Source organism: Malaya genurostris, chromosome 1, assembly GCF_030247185.1.
Source record: "Malaya genurostris strain Urasoe2022 chromosome 1, Malgen_1.1, whole genome shotgun sequence".
NCBI classification, from domain to species: Eukaryota; Metazoa; Arthropoda; class Insecta; order Diptera; family Culicidae; genus Malaya; species Malaya genurostris.
The window spans coordinates 50,226,654-50,240,170 of NC_080570.1; the positions used below are offsets into that span (position 1 = coordinate 50,226,654).

The 13,517-nt window shown below is 38.1% G+C and overlaps 1 protein-coding gene across 12 annotated transcripts in view; it reads right to left on the reverse strand.

Moving 5' to 3' along the window:
• Positions 1-13,517, reverse strand: part of LOC131439242 (uncharacterized) — a 684,657-nt gene that overhangs the window by 213,753 nt on the left and 457,387 nt on the right. For all 12 annotated transcript variants that reach the window (XM_058610111.1, XM_058610057.1, XM_058610049.1 and 9 more), the window contains exon 3: positions 4,399-4,521. In XM_058610111.1, coding sequence (XP_058466094.1) covers positions 4,399-4,521 — 123 coding nt within the window. The remainder of the gene's footprint in view (positions 1-4,398; positions 4,522-13,517) is intronic.

Below are 13,517 nucleotides of genomic sequence, written 5' to 3' on the forward strand. Positions count from 1 at the left end.
GATCGCAAAACAACTAAAATATTAGTTGTTTTTCTAATTTTGATTGGTTAAAATCTGGTACAACTAAACGATTGTTGTTTTAACTAATCGGTCATTTTTTATTTATCGTGCTGGCAACTTAGCTACGACACCCAGTAAAGACATGCACCACAAACAAGTAATGAAACGTTTCAGTTGAGCAATTCCAAACACCCTAAGCGGAAAATGGAACGTTTCAATGGGGTGTCACTCGTGCAATTGAGCAAAGACACAAACCCAGCAAAGTTACTTGTATGCATAAAAGCAAAGAATGTCTCAGTTGTTCCCACCAATAATTCAGTTATTTGAACTTAAGACTCAAAAGAGAAATCCGGAGACCGGAAAAATGGTCTCAGGAAATGAAAACTGGAAGAACTTTATGATTCCATAACAAGTGCTTATCGATCAGCAGTTTATTGGTAAATTTAACCTTGTTTATGATAAAAAAGATTTGATGCTAAATTAGAAAGCGTTTACTGTTTTGGTGCTACACAAATTAAGGCCATCGTCTAAGTACCGCGGGTGGTTTTAGGAAATTTTCGATGGAAATTTTGAAAAATTTGCCAAAACCAAAAACATACAGACCTTTGAAATACTTTTATCTATCTACAGGGTGAAAATGGCTGGAAAATTAGGAGGATTTTCCGAGTCTTATCAAAAATAGCTCTGAAAAATAAGTGTTTTTGTGATCATAATCGATTGTGATGATGGCGTGGTTTCAGTTACTGGACCCAAAGCTATTGATCTGCAAAACCCATTGCAAGATACCTTAGTTAACTTGTCCGTTTGGGCTGTTCATCTGGGTATCGAATTCTCTGCGGAGAAAACAGAGCTGGTCGTCTTTTCAAAAAAGCATGATCCCGCGCAGCTTCAGCTTCATATGATGGAAACAAATGATCCAACAGGTTTTGACTTTCAAATACCTCGGGGTGTGGTTTGATTCCAAATGCACGTGGGGTGCTCATCCGGAGGATCTAATAAAAGTGTATCAGACAACGATACTTTCAGTGCTGGAATATGGATGCGTTTGCTTGCGTTCCGCTGCAAACTCTCATATTATCAAACTTGAGCGAATCGTTTTAGGCTGCATGCATTCGACACATGCAAGAAGTCTTGAAGTTTTGGGGGAAGTTCTTTCATTAGAAGATTGCAATTGAAGCCATTCGCTTAAACGCTGCTGGCAAAAATTAACTGTTTTTCTTGGGCAAAATAAAACAGTGCCTGAACGACATATTGAATATTAATTATCAAATCACTATATTCTGTGTCCCGGCTCATTGCTCCATTCCAGGCAATGAAAGAGCCGATAGTTTAGCCAAATGTGGTACTACTGAGGGTGAAATTTATGAGCGACCGATTGCTATCAACGAATTCTATAGCGCGTCTCACCAAAGAACACTTGCCAGCTGATCTGGGTCGGTGGATGAACTCGATTATTCCTAAAATATCGACAAAGGCATGGTTCAGGGGACTGGATGTGAGTAAGGATTTCATTCGTGTGATATCCAGACTCATGTCCAATCACTACACATTAGATGCACATCTCCTTCGAATTGGACTTTCCGAGAGTAATCGTGTAATTTATAATAGCAACTCGCTTAATAAAAACAGTGGTTAGTTTAACTGATGAATACCAACATACTAATATCATATTCGAAATGTATTAGGTTTAAAGTACTATGTATTGTGGAAGCCACGGCGAAAAAAAACTTATGTATATTGCCTATGAAATAAACGTATTTATGGAAAAAAGTATAATGCTTAATTTGAATTAAACGGTAGTTTTTGCACAAAATATGATGATCAGCATTACCACCTCAGAGTAAACATTTTTCCTTTAACTTTTACTAAGATTTTTCAAATGAATTTGCCTGTCTTTATAAGAAATCGTTCTAAAGATGAAGTAATCCAAAATTTTCCTACTAATTTGACAGCTCTTGCTGAAAGTATCATATCTGAACAAGTAGCGCTTCCACATTTGATTGCAGCGTCATTGTGCCAATCAAGATTTCATTTCATACTTGTGATTTTTTTTCTGGTTTACATGTCGTTGAACTGTTATGTACTGACAAGTCGAAGACGAAACATAAAGTATAGATGTCGTTGAAGTTTTTCGACATATCCTATAATGACTTTCCGATAGTAAAAGCAGGATCTGCAAGGAGTTTTCTATAAATAATCAACAATAATTTGTAGTTATTATACATGCACTGAAGTCTTTTTTCATGCGAATTTACGTACCGCATAAAAAAACCGCATAACTCTGAAAATTCGCATAAATAAACCGCAGAAAGGAAACCGCATAACTCTGAAAATTCGCATAGAAAAGTCGGGTTATGTAATGTCACAGATATAACTTGGGGACGTGAATACGAATAAAAATGATAATCCTTCGTATTAGTTGATTGTGCGAATTTCGCAACTTTTACAGCTTTGCTTCCAGAATTGCAACGGTGCATTTATACTAAAGATTATCTTATTGGGGACAAATATTTTATATCACACAATTAAATGGCGCGGAACAAATGAGAGTTGAAGAAAATAGCAACATACAGAATTTTGATGTCGATTATTTCATTTCGGATTTGCATATTTCAGTGAAAAAACGATCGAAATGTTGTACGGGATTAATTTCTGGCATTTAAAAGAGCCAACTTGTGGACTTCTCTACCAATTAAACACTGTTCGAAGCATTTTCCTCGAATTTGCGAATTTCGAGCTTCGCAAACATCGCAAAGCTTATCAAATTATTCCAGGAAGAGTTCAGTACAAGACTTTTCCAAATCTCTGCGAAAAGATGCGCTTTTCCGAAGAATCAGTAAGTCTACTAAATGACTATCGGAAAATGTAGCATTAGTAACCAGTTCGAGAATTGGTTTAAAATGTGTAGGAATGAATCTTTTGCATATATGTCTCCTGTTTTACTCGGGGGTTTGGGTTTTCTATATCTTTTGGTTATTCTACCAAAGGTAGAAGCAAATGCAGTAACTTATATTCTACATTGACATTCGCAGTTTATAATTAACGCAATTAATTAGTATATTTATACAGCGACTTAAAAGTTGATACTTCTTGAGAGGATTCAGTTTCTAGGATCCAGTCGAAGAACGGCTGCCAAGCAGCATGAAGAGCGTCTCGCAGTTCTGGAAACTTGACTCATCAATCTGTAATTTAAAAAATTATTTCTACGAAACTGATACCTTTCTGATCCGCTAAATACCTCAGAGCTACAAAATTCGACACAAACGAAGCTCACAAAGCTCAACCAGCTGCCGGCAACGTGGCTTCCTTCTCGCTTTCGCGCTTGCCACTAAATCGAGCTACCGTTTATCACTCACTCACTCACCCGCTCACCTTCGCAACATAGGATCCATCCTATTTGTATTTGAAATTCGATTACGACCAATCATTCCGCTTTCCCCACTCCGCTGCCAATGTTTCCTCCGAAACCCTGACGGGCAGATCGACTGCCTCCCGGTGTTCGGTTTCTACAATGTTTTTATCGAAATGCTTTCGCTCATTAGCAACGTGACTTCACCCACTACCCGGCACGGCACGGCACGGCATCAGCGATAATGTCAGAATCGGGTCTTCCGCCACGCCAACATCGGGCATCCGTTTCTGGTATTTCAGCCGGGCCCCATTTTGCCCGTTTTCCTATTTGGGTCAACGGAGATTCGATACAGACGCCCGAAAGCGGCAACTGAGAATCGATTCATCCCGCATCGGTCGGAGTTGGAGACGGAGCTCGGCGGTTGATAAACGGAATGGACTATGGAAGTATTGCTGCTGTTTCGATAATGCGAGATATCCAGTATTTAGAACTAATAATTAAGATAAACGTTATTCAATTTAACAGTCTGTCTGCTCAACGTGTCATACTGAACCATACAACGAAGGGGGTGAGGAACGGCGTGGGCTCGTTAACGGATTGTGGTGGTTGTTCTGTTTTTTCCGCGATACGACAGTAACTAGGTTTGCTTCAACTTTTTACGACTTCTTCGTAGCCGGTAGCGATACGCTAATGTTTCTTCTGCTCCCCAACCGACGGTTCTGATGCTGGTAGGAATCGGATGTGCTTTCAGTTAGCGACTAATTGACAGGATGAATTCTAGGAAGACAGAATGGGGGCGAAGCTTGACTTAGCAATTCGTTCTGTTGTTGCCGTGTAGAACATTCACAAATGAACCGAAACTGTCCAGTTTTCGAATTCGGAAGTTTTGGATATTATCTTAGTTTAATAATTGTCGCCCGGTTTTCGAACTGTTTTAAATATTCATAAACTTTGACATTTCTTGTTTCATTTTTAATTTTCTTCTATTGTTAGAAACTCAAAGGAAAATTTAGCGAACAACGGATCTCATTCTAGCTTAAACTTACCTGGCACTGGACCGCACACGCGGGGAATGATCTCTAGGATGGCGGAACATGATGGGTCCTCGAAACAAAGTTGTCTCGCTAATATACAGTTTAAAATAGCTATTGCAGTCTTAATATTCGATCCTGAAAAAAACACAAAGAAAAGGAAAAAAGGGAAATATTAATAACCTGATTAGTCGACGGGCAAGACTGACGAATATATTTTGTCCTAGTTTAGTAGCTTCCTGAAAGTTGGAAAGTTATGAGAAACAAGGGAATAATTAATGTTTAATCAACGCTCTAGTGATGTTAAAAATTGCTGCGGGACGATTGCAGAGCCAGTTTTGCATCAAACACGAGCGATCGCATCATCCGGCTGCTGGTTGTTTGCATTGGAGAAAAATACAAAGAAAAGTGGACGACTATGGGGAACATTATACAAAATCAGTCATTCTAATGACTCCAAATGTTTTCTAAAGAGCTATAAAGATTGCTACTTTGAAAATCGGAAATGCAAATCATCAATTCAGTGCAAATCTAGAATAACTTGATAAGATTTGTACATATTTCGCAGTGCGAAATTCGCACCAAACGAGTGCGAAGAAAGCCAGCATTTGAATAATTCGCGTTGGATAAAAAATATCCGAACGGTGTTTAATATCGTAAAGAATTCATTCGTAAGAGCATTTTGATAGGTTTTAATGAAATAATCGACATCAAAGTTCTGTATGTCGCTATTTTTGTGGCCGTTGGGACCGTCCATTTGTGAAAAAGTTACAAATCAAATCACGTAAAATGAAAACCCTTTACCAAAAAAGAAATTTTACTTTAGTATTGAATCAATCCGCACAGGAAGCAGTTTCGCTTCAAACAAGAGACAGCTGGTCGTTTGCATTGGAGAAAAATACAACGAAAAGTGGACGACGATGGGGAACATTATACAAAATCAGCCTTTCTAATGGCTCCAAATGTAACTATAAATTATAAAGATTGCTTCTTTGAAAATCGGAAATACAAATCATCAATTTAGTGCAAATCTAGAATAATTTGAATAGCATTGTGCACTTTTTGCAGTACGAAATTCGCACCAAACGAGTGCGAATAAAGTCAGCATTTGACTGGTTCGCGTTCTAGAAAAATTCTCCGAACAGTGTGTAAAATCGTAGAGAATTCCACAATTTGACCCTTCTGAATGCCAGAAATGAATTCCACAGAGCATTTCCAAAGCTTCTTCCACTGAAATATGCAAATCCGAAATGAAATAATCGACATCAAAGTTCTGTATGTCGCTATTTTTGTGGCCGTTGGGACCGTCTATTTGTGAAAAAGTTACAAACGAAATCACGTAAAATGAAAACACTTTACCAAATTTTTAGTTTAGTATTGAATCAATTCGCACTGGAAGCAGTTCTGCTGTCGGACGTACGTAGAGCCAGTTTCCCTTCAATTGCATCATCTGGCTGCTGGTCGTTTGCATTGGAGCGAAATACAACGAAAAGTGGACAATGATGAGGAACATTATGCAAAATCGACCCTTCCAATGGCTCCAAATGTTATCTAGAGAACTGTTTAAATTACTTATTTGTTGGATGATGCAAATCGGAAGTGAAAATAATCAGTTAAGTAAAGGTTTACAGTCTGCAAGATTCCAATTAGAAAATTTTCGCATTATTTTCTCGACTGTTTTTTAATTGAATGGTGTGTATTGATTTTAAAGATTTACAGTACGAATTTTTCTAAAAATAGTGAATAAAGAACAAAAGCAAATTAATTTGATCAGCATCTTACGGGCAAAACAGGTTGAAAAAATGACATGCGAATACAACTATGTAAAGAAAACCGCGAAAAAGCCACCGTGTGTTTCGCATGCAAGATAGCTTAGTTGGCAAAACGATTTTCCCGGATAGGAGCTAGCCACGGGTTCGAGACCCGTCTCTGCTGTAGCTTTTTTCGGTTTTCATCACACAGTTTACACCTTAACGAAACTAAAGAAATCGTTAAAAGCAAATTATTATCAAATGATTTATTTTCACCAAAATAAAGAAATGAAAATTTATCAAACATTTTTTGAGAAGCGTATGATTCTTTTTGGTTGAGACATTTTTTAATCATCAAAATTGTTGTGACGCGCTCTGAACAAGAATGAATAATGAGAAAATTGTTAGTTAGTTAGTTAGTTAGTTGTTTATTTTAGCCCGGTTTTAACCTATCGGTCATTCACCGGGGGGTAATTGAAATTACATTTCATATTGGTCGATCTTGAATTATTTATGTTTCATGAAATTCCCATTAGATTTTGATGTTACTGAGCTGGTGATTCTTGAAGCAGTACTTATTGACAAAATTGTTGTTTGCATACATGTACAATCTTCTTCACTGCCCTTTCTGGCGTTTTGTACTATCACAAATCGAAATTTGATGCGTTGAAGATGTAAAGTTCTGTATTAATTTTTAGAGTGAAAAGAACTGTATTTTTCACTATAAAAATTAATTCAGAACTTTAAATCTTCAAAAAATACAGCACAAATTTAAATACAGAACATTTGAGGGTAAATAACAGTACGCAGTATTTGGGTCGAAAATACAGTACAATACTGTGAAACAAAGATGTCTATCTCCTCTGTGTCACGAAGAGCAAGTAAAGGGTGATTTTTTAAGAGCTTGAGAACTTTTTTAAACAATAAAACGCATAAAATTTGCAAAATCTCATCGGTTCTTTATTTTAAACGTTAGATTGGTACATGACATTTACTTTTTGAAGATAATTTCATTTAAATGTTGACCGCGGCTGCGTCTTAGGTGGTCCATTCGGAAAGTCCAATTTTGGGCAACTTTTTCGAGCATTTCGGCCGGAATAGCCCGAATTTCTTCGGAAATGTTGTCTTCCAAAGCTGGAATAGTTACTGGCTTATTTCTGTAGACTTTAGACTTGACGTAGCCCCACAAAAAATAGTCTAAAGGCGTCAAATCGCATGATCTTGGTGGCCAACTTACCGGTCCATTTCTTGAGATGAATTGTTCTCCGAAGTTTTCCCTCAAAATGGCCATAGAATCGCGAGCTGTGTGGCATGTAGCGCCATCTTGTTGGAACCACATGTCAACCAAGTTCAGTTCTTCCATTTTTGGCAACAAAAAGTTTGTTAGCATCGAACGATAGCGATCGCCATTCACTGTAACGTTGCGTCCAACAGCATCTTTGAAAAAATACGGTCCAATGATTCCACCAGCGTACAAACCACACCAAACAGTGCATTTTTCGGGATGCATGCGGCTTCTGGTTGCTCTTCACTCCAAATGCGGCAATTTTGCTTATTTACGTAGCCATTCAACCAGAAATGAGCCTCATCGCTGAACAAAATTTGTCGATAAAAAAGCGGATTTTCCGAATGGACCACCTAAGACGCAGCCGCGGTCAACATTTAAATGAAATTATCTTCAAAAAGTAAATGTCATGTACCAATCTAACGTTTAAAATAAAGAACCGATGAGATTTTGCAAATTTTATGCGTTTTATTGTTTAAAAAAGTTCTCAAGCTCTTAAAAAATCACCCTTTATAATTTCTCCCATCGCACTGACAACATCAACGAGAGCTCTTCTCTTTCACACATATACACCGCTGTTATATAAAGTGTGGACGCATCATGAGAGCGAGTGTTTATTTTCTTACAACTCTAGCTCTGAAATTCTCTGAGGTGGATGAAGATATTTTCTCCGAAGTGTGCACGCCAGTGGGGACTCTGGTGTACGGTTCGAATAAGAGAAGCGTGGGGCACGTATATTCTACAAAAGTGCAATTTATCGTTAAAATTTAGTTTTTCCTTGCTGCGAAAAAGATTGTCACATAAAGGCCATCGTTACCTTCTATAAATTTAAAAATTAAATTACAGAAGTGTTCGCTCACTAGCACGCACCAGTGCAGTGGTCACTTACGTGTATTTAGGCGAGAGCGCGTGAGAGCGATCCATGCGAAGAGAATGTGATTCACTCGCGTCGGCTGCTTTAACCACAAGCACACACTTTCGACACTGAGAAGAAGTGCGCTTTCCTTTTTATATGATGTTCGCTTCTTACATCCCCTGTGTAGACAAGAATCTTACACCAGCGTGTATCACTCTGGTGAAATGCCATCACTGCTGTAAAATACAGTACGGATACGAGCGTTAAGTATGATAAATAAAAATGGACAGTATAGAAAAAACAACAATCGATTAGTTGTACCAAATTTTAACCAATCAAATAAAAAATAATAATAATTTAATTATTTTGTGATAGCAGACTTTTGCGTGTGTTAAGTAGAACTATTAGAACAAATCGATTTTCCGTAGAATATCCTTAAATTCAACTATCATTTTAATTTTAAAAATGTTCTTTCAAAATCAACTCAACGATGCCATCGGTTCCAATGTTCAAATGAGCAACGTATCATAGTTCTTATGGTACGAAATGAACGTACTCAGTTTTAGATAATTTTAATATGTTTTCCGATTTCAATCTGTGAAACTGATTTTGTAATAATCTGTCATCGTTGTGAGGGATAAAGCCGAGGATTGTCCCATATTCTTCAATGAGCTTATCTCTTTAACAGCTTCGTGATCGAATTCTACTATCTTGTTGGTGTATCAAAGATATCTTCAATCTGTTTGTTTGTTTAATGATTTGAAATTGTACAGTGTTATACACAAAATTTGTATTATTTTGACAATGCCTCAATCTATACACAGTAATGTTCACCTTCGTTATTCATCATTATATAATAAACTGAATATTTAAGTGGATGCTTTTCAATTTTTCTAATGATTTTAATGGCGTAATTTTCACGTCATCAGGCTACCTCCGTATCGCCCGAAAATTAAGCCTATTCTGAGAAAGGTTCCTTCCCCGGTTTCCTGTCACCATTTTTCCCAGCTTATGACAATTATAACTGAAACCCACACTCCAATCCGGGGCTGCCCGCTCCACTCCCCGATAGGTTCGTGACGGGAGGTTTAATCTTGCAATAATTTACACAGCCAATCACAAGCTCACAACTGGCGAGTTCCGATAAGTGGAAATGAGAACCGAACAACAATGGCCAAATTGACCGAGTAGGTCGAGTGAAGCGTGCGAAATTCATACGGCGGGCTAGCAAAAGCTGAGAAGCTGAACAAAAAAAAACTGGCTGAAATAACGAGTGCTCCCCGGTGATTTAATTACCTACCCAGTCCCAAAGTGAAATGCTCTGGGCGCAAGGGCACACGACAAGCAGGAGGAGGGCTTTCCTTGTTCCAGACGTCCTTCCGTCCCAATCGTTGACGCGGTGTCGCGTCCGGGCATGTGAACGAACGAGGATGTGAATTAGCCTTCGAGGTATTTCCGAACAACGGTTAACGTGAGTAACCTTACGTGGTCACCACGGTGCGCTACTGTTTGCGGCGGATGGCTGGTTCGCCATGATTGCATGATGTGATTTGCTCCCGTCAAGGACCAAACGCTGGAATCGCGTGTCAGCGCGACAATCAACGCTGCTGACCATGCCAAAATCGGGACGCATTTGAATTTTCTTCCAGCCCACGTTGACGTTAGCGGTTCGCATGTGTGGGAAAATTCTATCGCAAAGTCGCTAATTGAGTTTTTCGACTTATCCTCGTGGGTACACGAATTACACGCTCGCAACGGAGCGAAGGACACGGTGGGGTAAGACACACTGCTTGCTCAAGTTAGGAAACTTTTGCACTCGCTCGTGTTTCGGCGTTGCGTTATCTTTGACAATCAGTCTTTCCCGTAAAGAACATTAGATTGATGAATCCGTCATCGGAGGGAGAAAAGAAAAATGCAGACGAATCACTTATTCCTACCTAGTATTCTTGGGATAGAAAAAAGTTCGCATGTCGATGGGACTTGCAGACTCATGTACTCAACCGTTCATGGCCAACTGCTCATGCGCAGATACATTTTTCTCATTTGTGATAATTACACAGTGATAAATTCATTCCGTCACGAAGGAAATACCTAACAAAAGCATGCGATAAACATATTTGTTCTGTGTTTAGCAATTTTGACATTGGTCTAAGGGTAATATTCGTTAAAAATGGCACACACACATGATTACAAAATTAGTTTAGCTAAATATTTTCTTCCATCCGTTTTCCTTCCTCTCATCAAATTTTGTATAACCGATTTTGAGATTCAACTCCTGCTTCAGCTCTGTTTTAATAGTTTTGAGGTGTTTGCCAAGTTTTGTTTTCACTTATTTAACCAGATCCGCAAATCGCTTGCCAGATCTGGAACTTTTTTTGCAAAATTCGATAACTCCTTGCCTCCAACATCCTCCGGAGAATCAAATTCACACTTGGTAACGAAATAACACATGGATCAATAAGTCCCGAGACTAAAGCAGAGATGGCGCTCGTAGTAAACCAGTAACCACGTCTTTCTGGAGTAATAACCTTTGCTTGAACCGGTTTAAAATTTTAAGTCGATCCGTTGTAGTTTGTTTAAAAAATGAAAAAAAAACAAGTTTCGTGTTTTGATAAAACATTGTTTTTTAATGGGTAAAAACACCGTGCAAGCGAAACAATGGATTGAAAAATGTTATCCGGACTCTTGTCCATCAAAAGCAACAATTTCTCGGTGGTTCGCCGAGTTTAAACGTGGTCGACACAAATGACGCGGAACGCTCGAGTAGACCTGTGGAAGCCGTTACACCGGAAAATGTGAGTTAAGTGACAAAAATTATAATAAAAGATCGTAAGTGAAGCTCCGTGAGATTGCTGAGATGACACAGACATCACATGGAAGTGTATTTACTATCCTTCATGAAAAATTGAGCATGAAAAAGGTTTTTTCCAAGTGGGTGCCGCGATTGCTTTCGATGGAACAAAAACAGCAACGAGTCACCCTGCCACAAGTCGATGAAAACAATGGCGAAATTGAACGAATTGGGCTTTGATCTGCTTCCCCACCCCCCATACTCGCCAGATTTAGCCCCCAGTGACTACTGGCTCTTTGCTGATCTTAAAAAAATGCTCCAGGGAAAAAGATTTGGTTCAAATGAGGAGGTCATCGCTGAAACTGAAGCTTATTTTGAAGCGAAAGATAATTTTTTTTATAAACATGGTATTGAAAAATTGGAAAAACGTTGGAACCATTGTATCACCCTAAAAGGTGATTATGTTGATGAATAAAAAAAATTTTGCAAAATAAATGTTGTTTCCATTGTTAGTCTCGGGACTTATTGATCCATGTGTTATACCAAGTGAACCGCTATGAAGTGAACATTTGGTGTGAATGAGCCTTAATTTAATTTTTGTTCAGTTGAAATGCCATCATTTAACAAACAACATCATGATTTTATTGTGCTAAAAATGTCGAATTTTGTACCGAATAGTGATGATTTGCGGAAAGTATTGTTTTGTTTTGTTTCGTTTTTGGTGATTATCATCTATCAGAAGCAACATGCAAAAGATAGCTTAAACGGTTCAGAGGTAATGATATTGATGTGAGAGATGTAGAACGCGGAATACCGTAAAAAAATTTTTAAGATGTCGAATTGCAAGCAATATTGAATGAAGATGATACTTCTAGCCAAAAGCGAATGGCAGCAATGTTAACAATTTTTTAACGTTTAAAAGCTAAGGAAAAAGTTCAAAAGTGTGGAAAATGGGTACCACATGAATTGCATGAAAGAAAGATGAGCAATTCCATACGAAATCGAAGGCCGATTTTTTTTGTATATTTTGATATGGCTCAAATTTTGAATATGCATTTTATATGATCAAAAGAGACAATTTGTATCAGAAGTTTATCATTTTTACTCTAGCCTTACTTTTAAGAAGGGACTAAAAAACTTAGACACGGTGGGTCCGATTGATTAAAGTCTTCTGCAATGGTTTAGGTAGTACCTCTGCAATCGACGGTTGGCGGTTAAGATCGGTGATAATCTATCTAATGATTTTTTTGCTTTTTCTGGCATTCCACAAGGCAGTCATCTCGGACCACTGATTTTCCTCCTGTACTTCAATGACGTGAACTTTTTACTGAGTGTCCCACGATTATCATTTGCCGACGACCTTAAGTTATTCAAAATTATTAAGACAACTGAGGATGCCATTTCTCTCCAGAGTCAACTAGAAATTTTTTCGGAGTGGTGCGAGATTAATCGAATGACATTAAATATCAGTAAATGCTCGATCATCACGTTCACACGGAAAAGAACACCTATACGTTTCGACTATTGTCTCCGAGGATCTACGATAGATAGAGTCACATGTGCCAAGGATCTTGGGGTTTTTCTTGACGAACAACTGAACTACAAGCAACATATCTCGTACATTGTTGCAAAAGCTTCACGTTGCCTGGGATTTGTAATGAGAACTGCTAAGCACTTCACAGATATCTACTGTTTGAAGTCTCTCTACTGCTCGCTTGTACGTTCAACGCTCGAATACTGTTCGGCGGTATGGAACCCGCTTTACCATAATGGGAATATCAGAATCGAATCAATACAGCGCAGATTTGTTCGTTTCGCTCTTCGCCAGTTACCATGGAATAATCCTCATCAGTTGCCGAGTTATGAAAGCCGCGGACTGCTTATCGGACTCGATACACTGAAGGTGCGACGTGATCTGTCCCGTGCATTGCTAATCGCCGATGTTTTGTTGAACAATGTCGATTGTTCAGCACTTCTTTGTCAAATAAACATAAATGTTCGCGCACGAGCTCTTCGCAACAACAACCTCCTCAGAATGCCTTTACGCCGCACTAATTATGGAATCAATGGTGCCATCATTGGATTGCAACGTTCTTTCAATGCTGTTTCGACGGGTTTCGATTTCCATGTCCCGCGCAGTCGAATTAAAACTAGTTTTTTAAATATACTTAGAAATAATCATTAGGACCATATTTTGTCTGTTGATTATGTATATTAGTAAATAAATAAATTAGTTATAAGTTCAACGTAAAAAAATTTTGTATTTTTTGAAAAAAAAATTCCTTTGGTTTTTATTTGAAAAAGAACATTTAAAATTCAAATATTTCAAAAAAAAGCTCTTTTGTTTTTGTTTTGATATATTGAAGCTGGAGCTCAAATTAAAATACTCTCAAATTTCTAGAATTGAAAAATAATATTTGAAAAAGTTACATATTCTCAAAATAATGAAAA